Source organism: Rhamphochromis longiceps, linkage group LG23 (genome assembly GCF_057381845.1).
Source record: "Rhamphochromis longiceps isolate RC_006_pf linkage group LG23, R_longiceps_female_GT1.1, whole genome shotgun sequence".
NCBI lineage: Eukaryota > Metazoa > Chordata > Actinopteri > Cichliformes > Cichlidae > Rhamphochromis > Rhamphochromis longiceps.
In genome coordinates this window covers 32,805,205-32,829,420 of record NC_140578.1, presented here as the reverse complement: position 1 = coordinate 32,829,420, position 24,216 = coordinate 32,805,205, and the positions used below count along the sequence as shown (strand labels likewise).

The following is a 24,216-nucleotide window of genomic DNA, read 5'->3' as shown; positions in this document are numbered from 1 at the left end:
TCTTTCTTGTCAAATGTTTAATGAGCTGGCTTATGTTATCACAAAGAATGGAGGGAAGAAGATTCAGCTGACTTTGCTAACTTAAGTCTTGGTGTGGGCCATGGTAGCGGTCTGTTCCAGTTACCAGTCCATATGCTGTTAAGGTGCTTTCTGGTTCTATTGTCTCATTGTACACCAGATTGGAGGCTTAATTTTAATAAGAGCGAACACTGAATATACTTACGTCTACAATTAAGAAGTCCAGCCAGCACCAGGCATTGGTGAAGTACTTGACAAAGCCATATGCCACCCACTTTAACAGCATTTCAAGGATGAAGACGTAAGTGAACACTTTGTCTGCGTACTCTAGCACGGTTTTGATGGTCCGCCGCTGCTCGATGTAAATGTCCTCAAAAGCCTGTGCAGCATGGAATATTTTATAGAAACTTTAGATAGAAATAGTGAAGTGTGAAATAAGTGATTCATCAAAGATCTATTCAGAATGTTAACAGGTACAGTAACTGCTTAGAGAACTGAAGCTGTCCTAAATGTGGTGCTTTCAGACTGTGAAATAAAAACAGAAAGTATATAAAAGCAAGCCAAACGAGTGCAGTGAAGAACAAACTCTGTTCATAAGACAGACCCCAGCAGTGTTTATCAAGATGTCTAACACCCACTCACCAGTGCTCCACTGCTCAGCAGAATCATGAATATGATGAAGGATTCAAACCAGTTATGCTCTACTATGATAAAGCAGGTTTTCCTGAGTGTCCACCAGCTCTTAAACTTGTCTCCCTCCTCACTGATCTGGCAGCACTGGAACCTGCGCACACAGCCTGCAGGCACAGAGAAAACAGAATGAGAAATGAAACCCAGGTATCAAAACTCCATGGTGAATCAACACATAAACACGGCCCCACTGGATAACATATTGCGGGACTGCTTTCTGTTATCCAGATAAGTTATATGAATACGAACTGCATGCCTTAATACGGTAAAGGTTGTTGCTAACATTTTAGCCAACAAAATCCCAGAATAAACTGAATTTTCACTGCTGTTACAATAATTGAGTCTTTTGTTGTTATTTCACATAACACTGCTTCTGTCCTGTTCATGACTTCTTGAAGTTTCATTGTGATCAGGGTCGACCCTCCCCCCACACACTGTTTTTATTGAAGAATTTTCATATTCTGTGATTGACTGCAATAAGTTGTGGTGACCAAATGGTTGCCCAGGGGTTGAGGGTGTTGTATTCTGTTGTATTTGTATTGTGTTGTATTTCTGGGTGCTACTTTGATTGCAAAGCTGTTGCTCAGATTAGCTGGTGAGAGGCAACCAGTTTCCAAACATTTAGGTCTGACTCGGACCGACTGGATTCACTTTCACACAGATTGGAGTCAGTTTGTGCCAATAAGTCCATATTATTGGCACAGTAAGTCGCTGGAGTAGTCCATCCAACTCAAATAGTTGTCAACTGGTTGTACAGTCGTAGCCAAAAGTTTTGAGAATGACACAAATATTGGAAATTGGAAAAGTTGCTGTTTAAGTTTGTATAATAGCAATTTGCATATACTCCAGAATGTTATGAAGAGTGATCAGATGAATTGCATAGTCCTTCTTTGCCATGAAATTTAACTTAATCTCAAAAAAAACCTTTCCACTGCATTTCATTGCTGTCATTAAAGGACCTGCTGTGATCATTTCAGTAATCGTCTTGTTAACTCAGGTGAGAATGTTGATGAGCACAAGGCTGGAGATCATTATGTCAGGCTGATTGGGTTAGAATGGCAGACTTGACATGTTAAAAGGAGGGTGATGCTTGAAATCATTGTTCTTCCATTGTTAACCATGGTAACCTGCAAAGAAACACGTGCAGCCATCATTGCGTTGCATAAAAACGGCTTCACAGGCAAGGATATTGTGGCTACTAAGATTGCACCTAAATCAACAATTTATAGGATCATCGAGAACTTCAAGGAAAGAGGTTCAATTCTTGTTAAGAAGGCTTCAGCGCATCCAAGAAAGTCCAGCAAGCGCCAGGATCGTCTCCTAAAGAGGATTCAGCTGCTGGATCGGAGTGCCACCAGTGCAGAGCTTGCTCAGGAATGGCAGCAGGCAGGTGTGAGTGCATCTGCACACACAGTGAGGCGAAGACTGTTGGAAGATGGCCTGGTGTCAAGAAGGGCAGCAAAGAAGCCACTTCTCTCCAAAAAAAATATCAGGGAGAGATTGATCTTATGCAGAAAGTATGGTGAATGGACTGCAGAGGACTGGGGCAAAGTCATATTCTCAGATGAAGCCTCTTTCCGATTGTTTGGGGCATCTGGAAAAAGGCTTGTCCGGAGAAGAAAGGGTGAGTGCTACCATCAGTCCTGTGTCATGCCAACAGTAAAGCATCCTGAGACCATTCATGTGTGGGGTTGCTTCTCATCCAAGGGAGTGGGCTCACTCACAATTATGCCCAAAAACACAGCCATGAATAAAGAATGGTACCAAAACACCCTCCAACAGCAACTTCTTCCAACAATGCAACAACAGTTTGGTGAAGAACAATGCATTTTCCAGCACGATGGAGCACCGTACCATAAGGCAAAAGTGATAACTAAGTGGCTCGGGGAACAAAACGTTGAAATTTTGGGTCCATGGCCTGGAAACTCCCCAGATCTTAATCCCATTGAGAACTTGTGGTCAATTCTCAAGAGGCGGGTGGACAAACAAAAACCCACTAATTCTGACAAACTCCAAGAAGTGATTATGAAAGAATGGGTTGCTATCAGTCAGGATTTGGCCCAGAAGTTGATTGAGAGCATGCCCAGTCAAATTGCAGAGGTCCTGAAAAAGAAGGGCCAACACTGCAAGTACTGACTCTTTGCATTTGTCATGTAATTTGAAACGTATGAAGTTCTTGTAATTATATTTCAGTACATCACAGAAACATCTGAGACAAAGATCTAAAAGCAGTTTAGCAGCAAACTTTGTGAAAACTAATATTTGTGTCATTCTCAAAAAGCAAGGTTGCACTTATGTCACCTCACAGTTTAACAGCAATCGCTATCCTGTAGCAACTACATCACTATTTGTGGAGGAATTTTGGGAAATCTATTTCAGACCTATGATGTTCTGGCTCGATTCTGAATGTAAGTAGTGAATGGGAATTTTTATGTATGCAGATGGCAACAGCGAACTTAGAAGATGCTGTTTAGTAGTTGGGACCAAAGAAGAGCTTTGATGTAATCCCTTTTTGATCCAACTGAATGTGTTAACAAAATTACCCACAAGAAATCAGTCAGCTTTTTTTGTTTGAGGGGTTTTATTTTGTAAATAACCTTAAAGTGACTGAAATAAATATCCAAACATCCAGAAATGTCCTAATGTCATTAATTATTGATTTCAATCATTTTTTTACGCAAAAACTGATAAACCAACCAAGCTTACTGCTCTAGATCTGTGACCATGCTTCACTGCAAACTATTAAAGTGGTGTGATTCAAATCAAAGTCACATGTTAAGCATGCCTGTTTAGCTCACAACCTGAGTAGGCAACCAGATGCCACAAGGCTGAATGCAGTGGCCCAGGGTTGGTTCTGACCCAAGGCCCTTTGCTGTACATCTTCTCCCACACACTCTCACACTCTCTGCTTTCCTGTCTCTCTTCTATGCTATCTTATGAAAATGCAAAAGCTTAAAAAAATTGAAAAACAAAATCAAAGGAGTCCACAAAACTTTCAGGCAGCATACAGAATTCAGTTCAGTTTATTTTTTTTCACCAACATTTCATAAAATCTTTCCATGCAGTTGTTTGAAAATCCACTGAAAGTTAAAATATGATTGCTCACTGAAAGGGTCTTAATGTTCTATTTGACATATTAGTAACATAGAATAGCGTTAAAATATGTTGTTCTTTGTTGTTAATTCATTCGGGGTCTTATGCTTTCATCTGCTGCTATGATTTACGCACACTCATAATGCAAGTCATAATATATTGCTTACATCTGTTATATGCATATTCACGATTGTACTGGAGGTGGCTCCAGTAGTGGTTTACACACCTAACAAGCAAAATATCTCTGCCTCGATCCCAGGAGGAGACACAAATCCCCTCAGGAAGGCCACGCGACATAAAAATCTCCCAAATTAAATAGTCAGAGCTACCCGCTGTAGTGACCCCTTTATGAACAGCAGAGCTGCTGAAAGTAGCTTTAATGGTACTAAAGGTATGTCAGATAAAATGTCAGGTTACATTACAAAACAACAGAACCCCACAGACCACATTTTTATCTGTTCCGCTGAGCATTTGAATTCACTGTCACTCAGTTGTTAGTCAGACAGACCTGTGCTAAGCACAAGCAGTTAATGCGATTTACTCCAAGTCTTGAAATGTGCTCTGGAAGTGTTTTGTCTCCCCATCTTCCTCGCTCTGGTCCACCTTCCCACTTTCCATCATCATCCCTGCCTATCACCCTTGCATCCCACTTACCCTCTGTAAAGCAGGCTTCTGGGTCCAGTGACTCCTCAGGTTCCAGCTCCACTGAATCAACCCCATCTCCAGGGGGGCGGATATCGACTGTGCTCCCCTCCGATGAGCTCAGTGGCTGGGGCTCTACGTCGAGCTTCTGCATGGATGAGGAAGGACACGAGAGGACAAAGTCACACTACAATGCATCACACTGAAGTCCCTTGGTTATAGGAGCCAACCTTCTGAGCTGGTTATCATTGTGATTCTCCAGTCACACGTACCCCAGTGCCACGATTGAATACCATAGTGTGAGGACTAGGCACTGTAATAGCTCACAGAGTTGGGCTCTTTAAAGTCATTGTATCATCATCATCACATGCAGCATCGATCAAATGTACCTACAGGCTTAGGAATTAGATTTATCTGATGGCTCAAATCAGAATACGTGGCATGGGGAAGTTGGCGTTATGGAAATGCACTGTGGGTACGTTTGATGTGACCTCAGTTCGAGGAATAGTTCATGCAGTATTCCAGTGCATTATCAATCCAAGCCTGAAATAGTACCAAGCAGAACGTGTGCTCCAGTGTTTTCATGTCCACTGAAACTGACTCAAAATCAATTTGTTAAAGATATTTATCCCATTTCTTTTCTAAAAATTATGATCTGAAATTCTTTTCCCACCCTCAATCCTAAAATCCACCTTCAGAACTGCCGCTGAAAATTTTCCTCAGTGACATGAAAACACCATTTATTTCCATTCCTTGAAAGCAGTGTACAAGCTCCTTCTGTTTGTGTTGAAGTAGACGGAGAACCACATTAGCTTACCAGCAAAAACCAGTACTGTGCACTGTTTATAAGACAGCATGTGGTCTGGCAGGTATTTTTTGGGTTCCCATTTGTAAAACATCCGGAATTAGCATCCACACATACCCAGAAACATCCAGGACTAAGATTTGTGTCCTCCACCTCAACCTTCTCTCTGCCCTCCTTACCGTGAATTATGCACACTGCTAACGCTTTTCTAAAACCCTCACATGCAGTGATGTCCATTACAAAATCATCTGCATATAGTGAGACTTTTTGGGTGACGCAAGGCTTCCTGTCTGTTTTCTTTGGGCAGAGATGGTGTTGTTTCCTCATGTCGGTCTGACAGTGCAGCAGCCCTGATTGCCGTGGGACCCAGCTAATACGGCATGGGAATGATGGAAGCATGCTGCTTGCAAGTGTTTTCTGGAAGGGTGGTTTCCTCCCGCTCTATTTCTCACCTTTAATAAGAAACCCATGTTACCTCTTCTGGATGTCAACTACATACAAGGCTTTTAGTCTTAACCTAACATATTTTTATCGGGATAATAACTGGTAGACTTAATTATCAGGTGATGAAATATTTGCAGTGTAACAAAAGTCGATAACACAGGGGCAGAAGCGCCAACAACAGAGGTGGCTTCTTAAGCATGTATATATAAAGCATTTGCCCTCATTTAAATAACTCTGATTCAGTATAACCAGCCATGTGTTACCTGTTTTACCACCCTGCAAAAGTCATCATTTACACATCAGCATTTCTTTATTTTCTTCTCGGAAAGAATTCTGTTAAGAATCTTTCATCATTCCGCTATTACTCAAGTAAGACAAAAAACAAGTTTTTCATGTATGTATGCATGGGCTATGAACCAGACAAATGAATTTTGTCCAGCTAAAGCAAAATTCATTTCCCCATTCCATCTTTTTCCCCCTTACTCCTCTTCATTCTCCTCCTCCTCTCTTCCTTCATTCTCAAGCTCGGAGTGTTTGATGCCAATCAAGTCCCAAAACCAAGTCAAAAACCAAGCAATGAAATCAAAAGCAAACGTCATGTTAGATGAGTTTATCTATCAATGGAAAAAGAGGTGGTGTTGCTCATTCTTAATGGTTTGGAACTGCAATACAGCCTGATGCTCAGAGATAAATTATGAAAGGGGCGGGTGGGGTAGGGGGGGGTTACAGAAGGACTCAGAGGTTACAGCAGTGAGTGCCCTGCTGTTTGGGAAAGGGAGGGGATAAAGCAAAGAAGGAGGGGTAGGGTGGGGTAGGGGAACGGAGGGCAGACCAGGCAAAGAACAAAAATGGGCAATCCATTGAAGGTATGACAAAAAAGTAAGTGTGTTGTTTGTCTGTAAATGGCATAGGCAGTCCTCATGGTTAGTGCTATGGTACAATAAAGAGGTCTTACAATTCTCCTCTCACTGAAAACCTTGAGAGCGCCTGTGACACCGCTGCAATAACAAACGGGGGGTTAAACAAAGTAAGTCATACACACCAAAAGCTAACATACAACCTCAAATCTGTTTTCACTGGTCAGCCCACAACACACAACAAGGGGACCACTTATCCTCAGAGAATATGACTTTAGCTGTCCCCAAATACACATTTCCTAACAGCAATGCAAAAACAGTGGGTTGACACGTCTCACACAACGCATACACAATAAGAACATCCACCAACCCCTCACCGGTGTAGCTCCTAATGTTTAAATTGATGTTTGCTATAATTTGAGTTTATGACATTAAATATTATGACAACACAGCATCGTTTGCTGCATGAATATAATGGCTCACCAACTACTCGATACAGGGTTTAAAGATCACCATTGCCTGATTCATATATGGATGATGAGGTGCCGTCGACATAATATAGTGGACATAGTCTTCTGGGTTGTTTTGAATCACAGATAATTGGCACCACACCCACAGTAACAGGTTGACATCACCGGGGAGCACAGTCTCAGTGCTCTGTCAGCCTGGCAAGGCTCAAGAGCAAATGTAGCTGCTGCTCTACTAGAATAGGCAATGAATTAGAAAAGAAAAACATGTCTTAAGGGTGAGGTAACTTGTTTTGTTTAAACATTTTATTAATGTCCGGACGCAAGCTGATAGAGCAACATCTCTACATTTCTAATAATACGGCTGCTTCATTAAGTCTTTCTCCACACAGGCACACATGTCCCCTAAAGAAAACAAGATATTAAGCAAGTCTACATGAAATATTACAGAGACACATAGCCTTATGTATATGGTCAACGTTAAACTGTTTCATTGGTCAAAATGCAAATTTGAGTCATTATTTGTAACGTTGTATCTTATTCTACTGCCAAGAGCTGCAGGTCTGACTAAAATCTCGAGCAGATTTCATCAGCAACACGGCATGATGCATGTACAAATGAGTCAGCAGGTGTGTTATTTTAAAACTGCTTGACTGTCTCTGGAAAATTTCTCAAAAGGCAATCTCTTGACTTATTCATATAGTGATTGACTTCTATTGGGTGTTAAGTTTACACATAAAGGAGCTAATCAAATACAAAAGCTGTGTCATTCAAGAGATTTCTGTTAATCTGACATACTGCAGTCACTTCATTTTTCATCTTACCTCTTTGCTGCCCTCCACGTCAGATGAGTCGCTACTGAAATCTTCTGTGTTTAGGTTCTCAAAGTCTGACTCGCCCACAGCAATAGGCACCGTGACTGTCAGGCTGGGGTTATGAATAAATGACATGTAGTCACAGTCCTCAACTGGGTATTTTCCCGTACTGTCCCGTCCTACACTGACCCCAACCACCAGCCCTCCTGGTCGTCCGTTGCCCTCCCTCATGTACACCCCACTGGGGTCTTTGGTGATTTCCACTGTTGTGTGATTGGAAATGCAGTTGCCCTTGCCATTGCTGTGTAGTTCATCCAGGGGTTTGCTTTCCTCAGCAAGACCAGAGCCCTTTCCGCCCCTGCCAAAGCACAAGCTCTGGAGGAACTGCCGCACTACGTTTTTGACAAATGCAATGCCCCGCTGGATCCTGCCCACAGCAATTTGCAGGTTGTTCATCTCGCTGTCCTCATCGGTTGCCGCCAGGTTGTCGGCACTGAATGAACTCAGTAGGAGAGCCAGGAAGAGATTTAGAACCTAGGAAAGAGTCATGGCAGGAAAACATAAAAACTCTATTTTATACAGATTTAACTCTTTGCCCTATGAACTCGACATTTGATAAAAACTCTACAGCTACGTACACCCCGGAAATGATTTGCAGCAACCTGGCGACTAGATACCATAGAAAGCGAATGATGTTTAGAGATAAACTTCCTAAAAAGAAACTTGCTCAAGTTACAAGCGAGCACCTGAAGCAAAGACCAATTAGAGTGAAGAATACAGCTAACTGATATATGACCTGGTAGTAAATATGTTAGCTCACCTACGCAACCGGAGCATAGAATGTCCACAAGCAACCAGTTTCATTAGATTCAACAACATGTGCCACAAGCAGATCGCTTCCAGTGTGTACGTAGCTTAATGGCTGTCCAAAGGTGAAAAACTTAAAAGAAAATATTGAGCCCATACCACCAGGTTTCCAATCACCATGACCATCATGAAGACGATAAGACACATAGTCTGTCCTGCCACCTCCATGCAGTCCCACATGGTTTCAATCCACTCTCCACACAGCACCCGGAACACGATAAGGAAGGAGTGGAAGAAATCGTGCATGTGCCAGCGGGGCAACATGCAGTCCTCTGAAATCTTACACACGCACTCCTTGTAGTTTTTGCCAAACATCTGCATGCCCACCACAGCGAAGATGAACACGATGATGGCCAGCACCAGAGTCAAATTTCCCAGAGCACCCACAGAGTTACCGATGATCTTGATGAGCATGTTCAAAGTCGGCCAAGACTTGGCTAGTTTGAAGACTCTCAGCTGTTTGAGGAAAAGAAATTATATATATATATATTATATATATCAGATTTTAATCTTATCAGTTACTGACACATGTTTTATTTATAGACCACCAACAGGCCTAGTTTCTTAGTCCAAAAAAGAAAGTCACGTGTTTAAATGTGTGTGTCTTCTGATGGCCATCAGGGGTTGACTACTCTGAAAGTCAGATTGTATAGAAGTGAATACCAGCAGCCCATAGACTCTTTTCTGCTTTTTCTGCTTGTATGAATGGGTGAATGAGGCAAGTTGTATAAAGTGCTTTGAGTGCTCAGGTAGAGTAGAAAAGCACTATATAAGAACCAGTCCATTTACCACTACCATCTACTTTTCACGTGATTCATTGTACACATTTTCCTGATTGAGTTTAGTCACACAGCCCTAAAGACCGATCAGTGATCATCTGGCAACCACCGGTCACAAGAGAAATGTATTCCCTGACCAGTCACAAATGTTTACGCAGGAGCGTGCTAGAAGTCTCTCTGAAACTGGTTGCTAGAGCCACATTAATGCAGGTCAGTGACTGGTCAGCGACCCCTGATTACCCCCTAGGTAAAAATATGTATTCTGTGAATGGCTGTCAAGTAGTTTCTACAGGCTGCTGGCAGTTGCTAGCGTGACACTGGTCAAAAGTGGTATTGGTTATTGCACTATAGAAAATGCCAATCTCTATGCAACTTTTGCAAACTACCCATCAAGCAATAGTGATACTGTGAGAAGTGGGACGCCAACCTGAAGTTGAGCACATTTGCCTTCAAAGAAAAAGCTGTATCTCTTGAAATGTGTTGGTAGCAATGGTAAGGACCAACTGTTCTCCACTTCCAGATTGCACGATGGTACTTACAGTTTCACTACAGCTCGGAGAATAAAATGACATGTATTTTTATTTTATTTTAAGACAGTGTCTTGGGCAACCACAGCAATCTGCTCGCAGCCAAAGCATTCACAAGAAGGTTTGGCTTCTTGTGAGCAACACCCTATTTGCAGCAGATTTCACCTGGTGACAGCCAGCAATGACTTGCCAACTGGCTAGGAATGCACATTTGTAGTGACCGTGGGTTATGAGAAGTCACCAACCAGTATCTTAGCCTGTGTGTCTGAGGCCTTGAGACATGCAGTGCCCTCAGTTTCTCAGAGAGATCCACTGCTTTCTTAGTGAAAATCCTCAGCTCAATATGAAGTCTGCAAACCAATGGGTGGCCATGTCCATGTTTCATATGCAATCCTCATTTTGAGTGAGACAAGTTGTTTTTGTGCTTCTAATTACTTCTTGTCTTTTGCCACATATTACATGAACAGATCTGTTTTTCCAATAACTTTAATAATCTACTGAAACTACAATCCAAAAACAAGCATGTTAGGCTAAGTGGTCATTTGAAATTTCAGTGGGAATAGATGTGAGGCAGACATCAGAATCAGAATCAGAATACTTTATTCATCCCGAGGGAAATTAGGGGTTACAGCAGGCAGCACGCTAATGGCGCATGCGCACTCACAAAGGAACCTTCTGACCAACTAAAGTGCTTAAAGTGCATTAAATTAAGTGATGTGTTAATGTGTGAATGTGATTTGTAATGTAAACCACTGAGTGGTCAGTCAAGTCCATTACGTACTTGTTGTCTCTCTTTACAACTAGCAAAAGTCAAAAAGCTAATCGGATGAAACAGGGAGATCTCACTTTACACCAAAGACAAAAGTAACTTTCAGTGATGCCTTTCATGTGCTGTTATTACATCATTCCCTCATTATTAAAGAGAATTTTTTGAAACATCTTGGTGTTATTGGAGACTGAGGCGTTCTGAACCCAGCGTATCTGTGAGTGATCTTACCAATCTGAAGGACCTGAGTACAGACAGCCCTTCAACGTTAGCCAAGCCAAGCTCCATCAGGCTGAGGCTAACAATAATGCCATCAAAGATGTTCCAGCCCTCCTGGAAGTAATAGTAGGGATCCAGAGCGATAATCTTAAAGCACATCTCTGCTGTGAAGATGCCTGTAAACACCTAACAATGGGGAATAAAAGCAGTTTTAAATCAATCTGGATTATAAAAGATGACTCACAATGACAATGGTTCTGGTTTTGTCAAGTTTAAGTGAAACACAATGAATACTTGCCAAGTTTCCCACAGAAAGGACATTATCAAATTCTTCTGTCATGGGGTAATGCTCCATGGCCATGAAAAGGGTGTTGAGGACTATGCAAATTGTGATTGCTAGATCCACAAATGGATCCATGACCACCATGCTGACAATCTCTTTGATTTTCAGCCACGCAGGACAACAATCCCAGATCAGGCCGGTGTTGGCAAATCTATACCAGCAAGGAGGGCATTTTTGTCTCGACTCTTCAAGTTCTGGAGTACAATAAAAACATCTTCATGAGTTTTAATGGGTTCAGAATGCAGTTTGTTTTATTTCTCTGGATTTACAAATGTGTATGACCTGACCTTCCATAGTGTTGGTGAGGATACTGGCCACACTCATGGCTCTCTGTCGGCCACCTGGTTCATTTAAATAATCCATAGATGGCTGGTGAAAACCCGACCGCCGTTTCTTAAGCTCAGTATCTGTAGTTGTCCCCTGTAAAAAAACATACAAGAAAAAGAAACACACACTGTGAGGCTGTCTTTTTAGTATCGCTGCAATACACGTTGTCATTTAATGCACCAGAACTGTTTTGCTAAACAATTTTTCTTTTTTTGAACTTATTACAACTTAGATTTCTACTTTGTAGCTTAATAGCACAAAATTTGAATAATCAAAATATTTAAAGAATATTGATTAAGTGTCATAATCATACACAGCACTATATACGTATTATTGATCACAACTATCTGCTGATGTGCATCTTCCTCTTTAAAGTTTCAGTTGTTGAAGATTTTAATTACTTATTACTTAAATTTCTTATGTTAATAATAAAGCAAATTATCTGCAAACTAGTAAGTATCTTTAGCTAAATAAAGTATAAAATAAGCATTGAAAAAGCAGAAAGCAGCAGAACATAGAAATTCTTACACTACAAGTAAAAGTATTTTAAATCTCCACTCCAGTGAAGTACTCAAGCAAATGTACCCAGTTACCTTCCTTCTGGTTCTATCTGATCTCTCATGCAGTAGTGTTGGGTTTTGTAAGATTAATAGTACTGTTGTACAATCCTGCATCATTTACAGCTACAGACCTTGTCAAGAAATGTGTACCAATGTAATGAGAATTTAATATGACAATATGATATCTCATATCTATTTTTCAACAACAGAATAATGAGGAAATCAAATAAAGGGAAAGGTATGAACTGGAGGAAGTCAATGGGAAAATAAACCATGAAACCGTTAAGTCACCTCAGGCAGCAGGAGACCTACAGGAGAGGTTGTTACAGAAGTTCCACCGACCAGTGACACCACACCGTTGCAGTCTACTGCACAGTGCATCTTGCCATTGGCGGGCAGCATTATCCGAGGTGCTCCGAGGCTGGTCTGGCTAACGGCACTGCACCGGCGCTCGAGGCGGCGCGGCAAGAACAAGGAGCCCCGGCGACTGTCGCTCTCCTCAAAGGTGCTGTGCTCGTCATCCGCAAAGTCGTTCTCGGAGCCCATGTCTCGCGCCCGGCCACGGAAGCTGAAAAGACTTGCACGGCTGTTCCTCCGAGGTGAGAAGATTGAGCCACGGATACTGAGAAGAGACTGGGGGGGGCGGAGATGGGGTTAGATAAGTAAGGAAAGTAATTATAGAGGACATGAAATAGGGCAGGGATAGCTCAGTAGGTAAAGTGGTCGCCCCATGATCGGAAGGTCGGCGGTTCGAATCCACTTAACGGCTACCCTGAGGTACCCCTGAGCAAGGTACCGTCCCTACACACTGCTCCCCGGGCGCCTGCTTAGTGGGCTGCCCACTGCTTCACTGAGTGAATGGGTCAAATGCAGAGAAAAACAAGTAATTTCCCCATGGGGATCAATAAAGTATCCATTATTATTATTATTATTATTATTATGAAGGAGAATGCAGCATCTAACTGAACCTGACTGAAGCGTATGCATTTTCTACCCGTGTACTTCTGGAAAATGGTAACCTCCAGAGCTACAGCCAACATGAGTTTACACTAATGAGGTTAGCTTAACTTAGCGTAAAGATGAAATAGTTAGTCTGTCTCAATATATTCTCTCTACTGGCATCTCTAGGCCTCAATAATAAACAAGTAATGTTTAGTTTTTTTACCCCATTAGAGATGGATCTGTTCACAGTCTGCAGCTCATTTAGTTGCTGGTATGGTTAGTCATACAATTCTACATAATTTCATTAAAAATCTTACCCAGTGTGGGGTTTGGCCAAGCTTACAAGGGATGACCTTTGAAAGCTGATACAGATCTGTATCTATTTCAGGAATTTTTCAAGGATTCTTTGACATTGCAAAGAAAAAGCAAGATTGTTCATTTTACATCACTTCTTCACAAATGCATACTGATTTGAATAAATATTAGACAACACTGTCTTGATTTTATTGAACTCTTTTTATTTACCTGGTTGGGTGAAGAGCATCTCTTCTCATAAGAAAGCCTGTTGGCATCAATAGAGAAACGGAAGCTGGACCTCTTGATGCTGTCCTCAGACTCAGATTTGTGGAACTTGTCACGGCACCCCCTCTCCTCCTCTTCCTCCCTCTGCTTCCTCTTCTTCCGCCTGTTGCGTCGCTCTTTGGCGCTTTTCGAGCTGAGCTTAGATGTCCCTGAGGAGGACTCGGAGGTAGGGCGTCCTCTCCCGCTGTATTCGCCACTCTCTGTGGCTGCTGCCGCGGCAACCTGCCAGCCAATCCGAACACAAACACAGTTGTCATAGCAACCCAGCGACTGTCTCAGAGGCTCTGGCAGACTGAAGCGGAGGAGAGTAGCCTGGCAGCTGAGCGCAGCAGCAAAAACAGTAACAGCCAAACACGTCTGATACCTTCTAAAAATTGACTTTTGTTTATTTCCAGTCAAACCATTCTTGCATTTATAACATTTTTCAAGAAAAACAACAAACTGTGTGGATGCTTAGATACTTAGTTTACAGTCTTTTTAAAATTAAACACATTGTCTGTTTCATTGGATATACCGTTATTGGGATAGGAATGTCTTGGAAATGTGTATGTGCTACACTTCAGTGTAAAACATATAATTATATTTTAGCATAAGAATTTAACAGTCTCTCATGGCAACCCCTCAACCTCCTAGTAGATTTATCTTTGGTATCAAGTCCCTTTGAAAGCTCTTGAGTTTGGGTGTCTGTGTTGCCCTCCTGCCCGTCCGACAGGGATACAGAAATACCCCATCAGCCTTTTACTGCTGAGGGGTAATAAAAACATCTGAATGCTTGAGCAGAACCACTGAAGGAGAGATCAGAGGTGGAGAAGGAGCGCTGAAAATGCAGCTATGAAATGACTCATGTACATTAATATAATAAGGAAGCAAGAAACAAGCACATTAGAATGTTAAACAAATACTTTTTAAAAATGAAAATTAATGTATTGGTCAATGTTTGATGGTAGAGTTATACTATGAAAAAATGACAGTGCCATTATAGAGTGTAGTTTGCAAACTAATCAGCAACATCCTGTGAAGATACCACTCAACTCAGTACCACTGGCTGCTTAGCTATGATGCATCTGCTGCAAACAGTGCTGAGACCAATCAACGCAATAGAAACGAAGCCATTTGACCCGTTTTATTTCAAGTGTGTTCATTTATAAGTCGAACAACTACATTATTTAATTTGGCATCTAATATTTTCCAGTCAACCACAACAGCAAATCTCCAGAGTTGCCTGGGCCTCATTAACAAAAAGGCGAATAAAAACAAAGCTCCCAAACTTCTCTTTCCTCAGCAGTTTGAAACAACATTAATTAATATGGACAGTTATTTAACAATAAATGCCCACATGAAAAAAATGTCAAATAAAATTTCTCAGATAATCATTATAATTAAATAGCTAAAGAGAGGAGGTTACTTATACAAGTAACCTCTTCTCTTTAGCTTTAAAGTATCAGTTCTAAAGAAAAAAGATGAATGTCCTGCCTGTGCCTCCTCCTGCTGTCTCTTCAGCTGCTCCAGCATAGCCTGGAACTCCTCCTCTTTCTGCTGGGCCTCCTCGATGGTGGCCTGGTTTTGCTCGTCATAAGCCATGGCCACCACAGCCAAGATCAGGTTGACCAGGTAAAAAGACCCCAGAAAGATCACCAGCACGAAGAAGATCATGTAGGGCTTCCCTGCTGCACGCAAAGTCTGCAAAATCCAAAACAGCTGGATTATTTTTAAGACAAGAAAACAAGAAACGGGCACAATATGCATCCTTTAGTCCTCAGAAATAAGGCACAGTGATGCTGTAGAACAGGGGACCCCAATACCAGTCCGCGAGGGCCGGTGTCCCTGCAGGTTTTAGATCTCACCCTGGGTCAACACACCTGAATCACATGATTAGTTCATTACCAGGCCTCTGGAGAACTTCAAGACATGTTGAGAAGGTAATTTATCCATTTAAATCAGCTGTGATGGATCAAGGACACATATAAAACCTGCAGGGACACCAGCCCTCGTGGACTGGGATTGGGGACCCCTGCTGTAGAGGCCTACCCACCTGCTGGTAGAGGTTTTCCCAGTAGTCTTGGGTCATGAGGCGGAACAAGGACAGGAAGGCCCAGCTGAAGGTGTCAAAGCTGGTGTAGCCGTAGTCTGGATTGCGACCTGCTTTCAAACATGAAAAGCCCTCTGGGCAGACCCTTTGAGAAAACAACACTTTGGATTAGATGTACTTTTTATATTATTTTAAAAGAGAAGTAATAAGAGTAAGTTTGAGGGATCAGAACCCTGAAATTTAGTTATTATTGTCACAATGCATACTGTCAATGCAAAGTATAGTAGAACAAAACCTCTGTCCATACCTCTGTCCATTCACATTTCCATTCTGACAAATAGAGACAATTTACTTTAATGACACTGCTGCATATTACAGAGTATCACTGTCCCCCCCCCATGCTACGCTATACACGAGCCTTTACCATCATAAAAACAACTTCAATAATCAATAAAGAGAAACAGGAACTCAATAGTGTGGATGCTTAAGCATCCACACAATTACACAGTACAAAACTACCTGCTCAATCTGACTTGAGACCTGGAACAAAGTGTGAGACAGACATTGAAAATAACTAAGGAATTTTCCATAAACAAATATAAACATTTGCCTTTAAACCCCTGAGATACTGCAGTAGTTAACATGATATGAAAGATAGCATTCAAAGGACTTTAATAGGGAGTCTGGCCTTACTTAGAGCTACTTAGAGTTACTCAGCAGATCACAAAGAAGAAGAAGAAAAAAAAGGATAAGTAATCTACTAACACAAGTACAGCACATTGACACGCATGATATAACCTTAGATTTTACACGTTTACCCGAGGATAGAGCAGCAGTTTAGATTCCTGGAATGCTTCTGCACAGTGGCAAGTGTCAAAACTGATTGTGTACGTATACTAAGCTTTGTGGTGTAGTCTAATTGGCCATATAAATAAAACATTTTGAGTCTTACCCAGCACCACTGCCATTTCCACAGAGCAGAGCATCCCTACGGCCAGGGAGGTAATAGTAATTTCCTAGAGGGTAGAGGAGATAGAGGGCTGGTCAGTCACAACAACATCAAAGCGCCATGAGCGTCATGGATATGAGTAATGGTGGCAAAAGAAGGCCAATATGCACCCTGTTGGTTTTTCTTCAGTTTTAGCATATGGCTTAAAAGTCTGAAGGAAAGGATTTGTTTTTACACTACTCATCTGTTTGGTGGTTTTTCATGATGTAAGCACATATCATCATTTAACTGTGTAATAAGTATATCAGTTATCTTTAAAAACAAAAATGTTTTTTAATCCCTTTTTCATTTTAGGTCTTAAAAGAAATGCAAATGTAATCTCTCTGTATCCATCTTCTTTTTCTCTGGCTTGTTATGTGATTGTTGTGTAGCCGGTGCATGTCTTGTTGATAACCAGTGAGTCACCCTTTTCTAACACTTTAAACTGCTCATGCCACACAGATGGGCTATGGGAGAATGATGAGAGGTAGAGAGGGGGTGAAAGTGGAGGGTTTCATTGTTGTGGCGATTATCTGGCACATTTGCCACATTCTCCCACCAGCTCTTGTTGGAGAGCGCAACGCCTGCTCCCAGCCATCGCTGTCACTCTCTATCAAGGCAACAAGTCAGCATGCCTGACCTCCCCCCACCACTCGACCATTACCGCCACCACCCTGACCTATCTCTGACTATAACCAGCATCTAGGGTGGGAGAGTTGACTGTATTTAACCCCAATGAGCGCCTGGCAGACACGAAACACTTTCACCAATTCATTTGGCTTACTCTCATCATTGATGTACTCTATCCAGTCGAAGGAGTTTTTTGTGATGTTCTCCATGAACGTGACGTTCTCCACCAATGTGATGTTCTCCACCAATGTGTTGTTGCTTTCATGTGTGTTGTTCAAAGTTGTGTTGCTGCCCAAAGGAATGCGCACGCACTTCTGCCTCAGGTTGCCCATGAAGAGCTGGAGGCCGATGAGGGCAAAGACACTGAGACAGAACACGGTGAGGATCATCACATCTGACAGCTTTTTCACTGACTGGATCAGTGCACCAACAATAGTCTTCAAACCTAAATGGGAGAGAAGGCAAGGGGGTACGGGAGTAGGAGTGGGACATCGCAGAATGATTAACGCCTGCTAATTGCAGCCACTAGCTGGTAAAGAAGCTAATAACAGCTTACAGGAGAAAGCAGCCAAAATGATCTGCAGTGGAGGTTCCTGTATGAACTACTTGCAGTCATACTGGAACCAAGCTGACACAGACCACTGCTGATCATGAATAAACCCCTAGAGAAATTTATGTATTTCATGCCCATTACAGTGCTATGGTTTTGGGGTCTCTGGGAGAATGATCATTAATAAGTCATTGCTTTTATTTTAAACAGACTGTCACTGAAACTATTCAAGTGAGCTCTTTTTTTGACAGTGCATAGTACTGTGGATGGGATCATTGAAAACCTGCTGCTGCATGCATTCAGTGGAGTGCAGTATAAATTGGAGTGTGACTTATCCTCTGACACACAGAATGGTCTCATGAATTTCTTAGACATCTGGTTTGTAAGGCATAAAGAAAATGGGCCACCACATACAGGGAAGACTGCACCCCAGCCTTTTTATGTTGAGGAGCTACAGTTTTGTTTATGTGCTTCAGAGATGAATTATTTCTGCATGTAACCTTTGAACATTTTGTTTGTGCATGGTGGAATCAAGTCGTATTATTCATTTTCTTGATGAAAATTATATTATATAGACTGGAAGATGTTAGCAATGTTTAGCTAACCCACACTAGATTGATAAACTTGGTAGAACATCAAGTTTGATGAATAAAGACCGTATGATGATAACACAAACCCCTTGGCTCAGTTCCAAAATTCTTCTGCTACAACAAACCTAGGCTTTCATTGGAACACCAAACACTTTATCTGGCACAATTAACCTCCAACTTTTCTATTTATGTTTTTGACCCTGATGGCTGATATGTTTTTTGATATCTATATATCGCCAGGTTAGCTGGCATGACTGTTAAAGCCTGGTATTTATCCTTAACCTTAACTGAGAATGATATCTGCTCATCTAACTCTCACCAAGAAAATGAGAACGTTAAATCTCTTAACAAAGTAAATTCCCATAACAGAGTGGTATTACATAGAAGACTGATGAGATATTTACATCTCCGTTCTTTAAACAACCATTTTTTTTCACAGAACCGTCTTTTTTATTACCCTTTATCACAAAATGTGTTCCAGTTCCTGAAAAATACCACCATGCACCAGCACTGCTTGCACTGTCACAAAAGAATGAGCTCACTGTGTTTAACTTGAGTCTGAATGTAGCTATGAGAGCTGCAAAAAGTAATAGAAAGGGGAAATAGATGATGGTCTTTATCCAAAGAGTCAGTGCCAGTTTTTGGCACATAAACCGGTTCACATAAACCGTTCAACAACAACAACAACATTAAAACCATTTATCTAAGACTGTGCAGGGCACGACATGGGACCTCCAGGAGAGCCAGTCTGGCTCTGTGGATGTGTGGCTTGCTCCAGCACATTTAACAGATGTTTGATGGATTAGAATCTGGAAGCCAAGTCAACTCCTTGGGCTCCACATTGTCTTTTTAAGGAATGGCAGGACACATTGGGCCTCATTTTCTAATATTTGCCCTGACCCCCTAAAAAGAAGATTTATGACATGTGTGCTTGTCCTGCCTGCATGGAGTCAAAGTGGAAATGAAAAAAGAATAACATACTATAAGATAAAGAAGAAAACAGGCAGAGGGTATGGAGCATGTGATCTGTCAGGCCAAGACAAGTAACTCACTGCAATGAAAAAAAAAACCCTTCCTATTCTTCAGCATTTCTGGGATAGTGCCAAGAAGTGACGACACCCAAAATACTTTATGATATGATAAAACGAGATGCAGAATACGAATATGCTTGGATTTGAAGGCTAAAGCCTAAAGCTTTCTGTTAGTATTTTGATTTTTGTATATGCAATTTACTTTATTGCCGATTATGATGTTTTGGTAAAGTGGAAATAACAGCCAAAAGGCATCATAATTATTTTAATTATTTATAATTAAAATAATTATTAGTTTTATAATTATAATTTATAATTTATTAGTAGCAGTATTTATTTTAAATACTTGTGTTTAAATTTCCTAAAGGGATAGTTCATAATTATTTAATTTTTCCATAAAGAAATGACAAATGTAGGGACAAACTATTGAGAAATCCCTGACTTGTGCATTAAACATTCATATACACAAATGAGGGCCATTGTCCTGCTTGGGGAGACTGCTGTTGCCATGACAATGATCAGCTAATGTTATCGTCTGTACCTGTCCTGGGTTCTATTGTTGTTGTTGATTAGCATATGAACGTTTTGTTAGTTTGCGCTGTGAATTGCGTTAGTGTTAAGAATGCCGTTACCCAACCACCACTCACCATATCACAATTTCTCACAATTTCAAACACACAACACTGAACAAGACATGCACAGGAAAAACAAGGTAAGGAGGAACCCTACACACGTAAGTGCTTACCACCAGAAAATCGGCTTTTGCAATGTCTCATGCAAAAAGGAAAATGAAATAGTGCACAGAAATCTACTCTTACGGCTCCCAAGGCAAGAATAGATTCCAACCAAAAAGAATTCTGCCTTAAAGGATGTATCTAAAAGCTAAGAATCGTGTCAATCTGTGCAGATTGGGGCCAGATTCCAGCTTTTACTGGCCTTGGGACGAAGGCAGCACGAGGGACGGCTTAGCTACAGTGAGATGAGCTTGGGGGAGGGGGGGGGTTGGATGTTAGCGCCAGTTAGCCATTAGCATTTCCCTAACGCCATGGGCCTTGATGGCTCTCTCACCTGGGATGACTGATATAGTTTTCAGGGCTCGCAGAACCCTGAAGGTTCGCAGTGCTGAGACATTGCCCATGTCCACAAACTCTGTGACATATCTGTAAGGGAAAGGAGGAGGCAGACGGGAAGGAGGGGGTGGGCGGGGATGTGGGGCATTTCAGGAAAGGTGTGGCACAAACACACATGCGCACACACACACACACGCACGCACACACACACACACATGAGGTGTCACAAGACAAAAAGAGGGTCGTAGGATGGGAAGAGGGGAGAGGAGGGAACGACAAAAAGTCACACACAGGACAAAAGGGAGGAGTGCTGGCACCTTACCTGGTATTACTGAGATAGTTTTCAAAGCTCGCAAAACTCTGAATGTGCGCAGAGCTGAAACATTGCCTAGGTTTACAAACTCTGTTATATACCTGCAGGATTAAATGCACAGTTACTACACAGCAAAGAACAGGCAAACCCAGTGAGAAACAAAACTGCCCCTCAGACAACCATTACCAACTACAGACCTCTCTCAGACACAATAAGATGATAGTACTATTACATTACGTGCTCAGCGTGTAACAAATACTACGTCACACACACACACACACACACAAAAAAAAATAGCACTGTAATGCCGAAGGCTGCCTTTTATAGTTGTAAGGGAGATAGCAGAAGTCATTGAGGCATGAGACTAATATGGGCCGAGATACACAGTGCTTTGGGGCCTCACATCCATTATAACAGAGCAGAGTTAAGATTCTTGGCCACGATTTTAAAGCGTACATGAATAAGCTGCAGATTGCTGCAGTGCTCTCCATTTGATCTGTTCTTTTTCTCACATTCAGTGTGCCTTATTAGGCTGCTGGGCTAATTAAAAGCATTTGGCCTTGTAATCTACGCCATATCATGTTAAGCTGATCCTAACTGTGTTTGTCATAATACTTACGCCATGAGGATAACACTGAAGTCCAGCCAGTTCCACGGGTCTCGCAAGAAAGTGAACTTCCCCACACAGAAGCCCCTGGCCAGGATCTTTATAAGGGACTCAAAGGTGTAAATCCCCGTAAATGTGTACCTGGAAAAGAAGGTGAAATGAGTTTTTCTGAGCATAAGAGGTCCTTATAACAGCTCTACTTGCCCTCTGACTGTGGATTTAACAAAATCTGCTTACTTTTCGAAAAAATCCATTATTAATCTAATCAGGCACTAAATAGTGTCTGTTTTGTATTATTTATATGTAGATTCTTAGATGGAGTTTCTATACATAGCAGACTGGAGTAGGGTTGGGTCTGGCACATACTCGTATTTAAGAGGGAATTTTAAAACCTCGATAACAATAGAATCTTATGAATCACAAATTAAGTAATTATCAGGACCGAGCGCCAGGCAAAAATAGTCCTGATTTGAAGAGTGTTGTCTCCGTGTGTCCAAAATTAACTGAATAGGGACAGCAAGAAATTCAAAAATAAACAACTGGTAACTTACTCTACATTCTTGGCCCAATCTGGGGGATTACTGAGGGTCATGAAAGCACAGTTGGTCAGGATCGTGAACATGATCAATATGCTGAACATCGTGGAAACAAAGTCAAGGACAATGCAGTATTTGGGCACTTGAAGCATATATCATTCTGTTTGGTACATACAACAAGCTCTGACAGTTAAACAGCTGAAACTGATATTTCCTTATCCATCGCTGTCATAGTACACAGTACTATATCTTTTCTTCGACAGCTAAGCTGCTGTAAGGACTAAAAAAAAAGTCTACTTAAAAAGTCTGAGCCAATCATGATATTTAGTGTTCATCAGCAGCCCATTTAAATCCCTCTTTTGTCTGATAAACCCTTTAATCCAAATCAAGCTGCATCTGTAGCAAACTCTAAAAGGATATGAGTGCACTAAAACTTTAATAGCTATCCTCCTCAGAGGATTGAAGGGACTTAGGATGTACAAAGCAGGAGTGGCATTGAAACGGAAGATTGCCTTCCCACGATTCAATACTATGAAGGTCTGAAAGAGAGACAAAAGAAATCTGGTTAATATCTGTGTCATACAAAAACCTCATTCTTTTTCAAAAGACCTAAGAGACCCCTGTGCATGTGTGATTGGTTATAACGGTAATTAGGACCGTGTTAGGCTATGTCCAGCTGGATGAGTCCACCGCAGGCAGGACATGTCTGGCACCACAGTCCTACTGGCACAGCAGCTCAGATTAGCATTTAGCACCTCTGTTGGCCCAGGCTTTAAAAGACTCTGGCTTGACTAACCACATTAATGCTGCACTATGGTTTACAGTTCAGTCTGTCCATGTGCTAAATGTGATACAGTTTGATAATATTGCGTGATTTAAAAACAAACCCTGTTCGTCTGAGCCACAGATTCAATGCAACCTGCCTTCAGAAGAAAACCTGAAAAACCTTGGCGGGATTTTAGACATGTGGGAGGAAACTCTGCCCAGTCGTTCACTTACAATAGTTTGTTCAGAACATCATGCAATTAACCTCAAGCTTTTATGAACTGCAAAGCTTGAACTAGAAAATGTAGACCTGTAATGTATCAAAATTCAGTGCATGAGTCATACTGTAATTGAAAGCTAAATTGGTGTACTTAATGATACTTTGAGGCCTGCAAAGCTAAGAAATTGTGTTAGAGTTATCCACGGACGTCCATTTGGATGTTATTCTTTTACAGCGGAACGTGAAGCGATGACATTAATAACACACCTTCTGACTGCTATAGTAGGGGTCGATGTCCTCCAGAGGAGTGGACACCAGGCCGGGAGGGATGTCCCCATAAATGAAGGGGAGAGATTTCCCCGCCTCCACATCGCTGTTGGGCTTGGGCCCATTTTCATCGTCGCTGTCGCTGCGGCGCTCCACCCGTGGTCTCTGGGCCTCCTCCTCGGCGATGCGCCTTTCGATGGCGGCCAGCGACTCGGGGACGAAGGGGCGGAAGCTGTCAGGTCCGGGCGGTATAAGCAGCTGTGCCATCTTGTCATCCTGCTCCTTCAGAGGGAAGCGAAGTGCTCAGCTGGGATAGGTAGCTGCAGGGGGAAAGGCAAGGAGAAATGAACCAAGACCTAAAAAAAGCACCAGTGGGAGGAGTGAAGTCATCTACCTGGGACATGTTATAATATAGTACGAACAGGTGGAACTGCTACCTGTGTAAATGATTTTAATGACGTGTGAAGCTGGACCATGTGACATTTCTGGATTTATCACTGACAGTTTGCAACTAGAATGTGAGAAGGGCAAAGCATTATGAGCACAAAATGCTTTTCCCCCCAAATACTGTTGTGATTATTAGCAGAAGAGAAAACACTAATGACACACAGCATCTCAAAAAAAAATATTAGTTCCTCTATTTTTAATATTTACTAAACATGACCAGCTATACTTTGCTAAAAGAAGGATTTAAAGTAGGTCATTTCTTTCTGTAGGGAGTAATTTAATTAGCAACAGACAACATCCTGATCCCTTCGATGAGTTCAGACCGAATACAAGTCAAATTATAGCATTTCCTCATGTACGTCACCTGAGCAGACTGCCAACTTATATTATTTAATACACATAGATGCAGAACTGTTGGCTGCTGGTTACT

General features: G+C 41.7%; 1 protein-coding gene across 1 annotated transcript in view; it reads right to left on the bottom strand.

The window, feature by feature from the left end:
* The window catches only part of LOC146642396 (sodium channel protein type 2 subunit alpha-like), a 40,852-nt gene that overhangs the window by 11,105 nt on the left and 5,531 nt on the right, over positions 1 to 24,216 (bottom strand). The window contains exons 2-20 of the mRNA XM_085399538.1: positions 23,340 to 23,659; positions 22,509 to 22,626; positions 22,103 to 22,193; positions 21,564 to 21,692; positions 20,630 to 20,721; positions 17,545 to 17,835; positions 16,725 to 16,788; positions 15,776 to 15,917; positions 15,217 to 15,423; positions 13,687 to 13,965; positions 12,511 to 12,852; positions 11,620 to 11,752; positions 11,288 to 11,526; positions 11,002 to 11,175; positions 8,798 to 9,154; positions 7,841 to 8,365; positions 4,456 to 4,591; positions 661 to 815; positions 224 to 397 (exon numbers count right to left, since the gene is read on the bottom strand). Of these exons, the coding sequence (XP_085255664.1) occupies positions 224 to 397; positions 661 to 815; positions 4,456 to 4,591; positions 7,841 to 8,365; positions 8,798 to 9,154; positions 11,002 to 11,175; positions 11,288 to 11,526; positions 11,620 to 11,752; positions 12,511 to 12,852; positions 13,687 to 13,965; positions 15,217 to 15,423; positions 15,776 to 15,917; positions 16,725 to 16,788; positions 17,545 to 17,835; positions 20,630 to 20,721; positions 21,564 to 21,692; positions 22,103 to 22,193; positions 22,509 to 22,626; positions 23,340 to 23,606 (3,915 nt within the window). The 5' untranslated portion in view covers positions 23,607 to 23,659. The remainder of the gene's footprint in view (positions 1 to 223; positions 398 to 660; positions 816 to 4,455; positions 4,592 to 7,840; positions 8,366 to 8,797; positions 9,155 to 11,001; positions 11,176 to 11,287; positions 11,527 to 11,619; positions 11,753 to 12,510; positions 12,853 to 13,686; positions 13,966 to 15,216; positions 15,424 to 15,775; positions 15,918 to 16,724; positions 16,789 to 17,544; positions 17,836 to 20,629; positions 20,722 to 21,563; positions 21,693 to 22,102; positions 22,194 to 22,508; positions 22,627 to 23,339; positions 23,660 to 24,216) is intronic.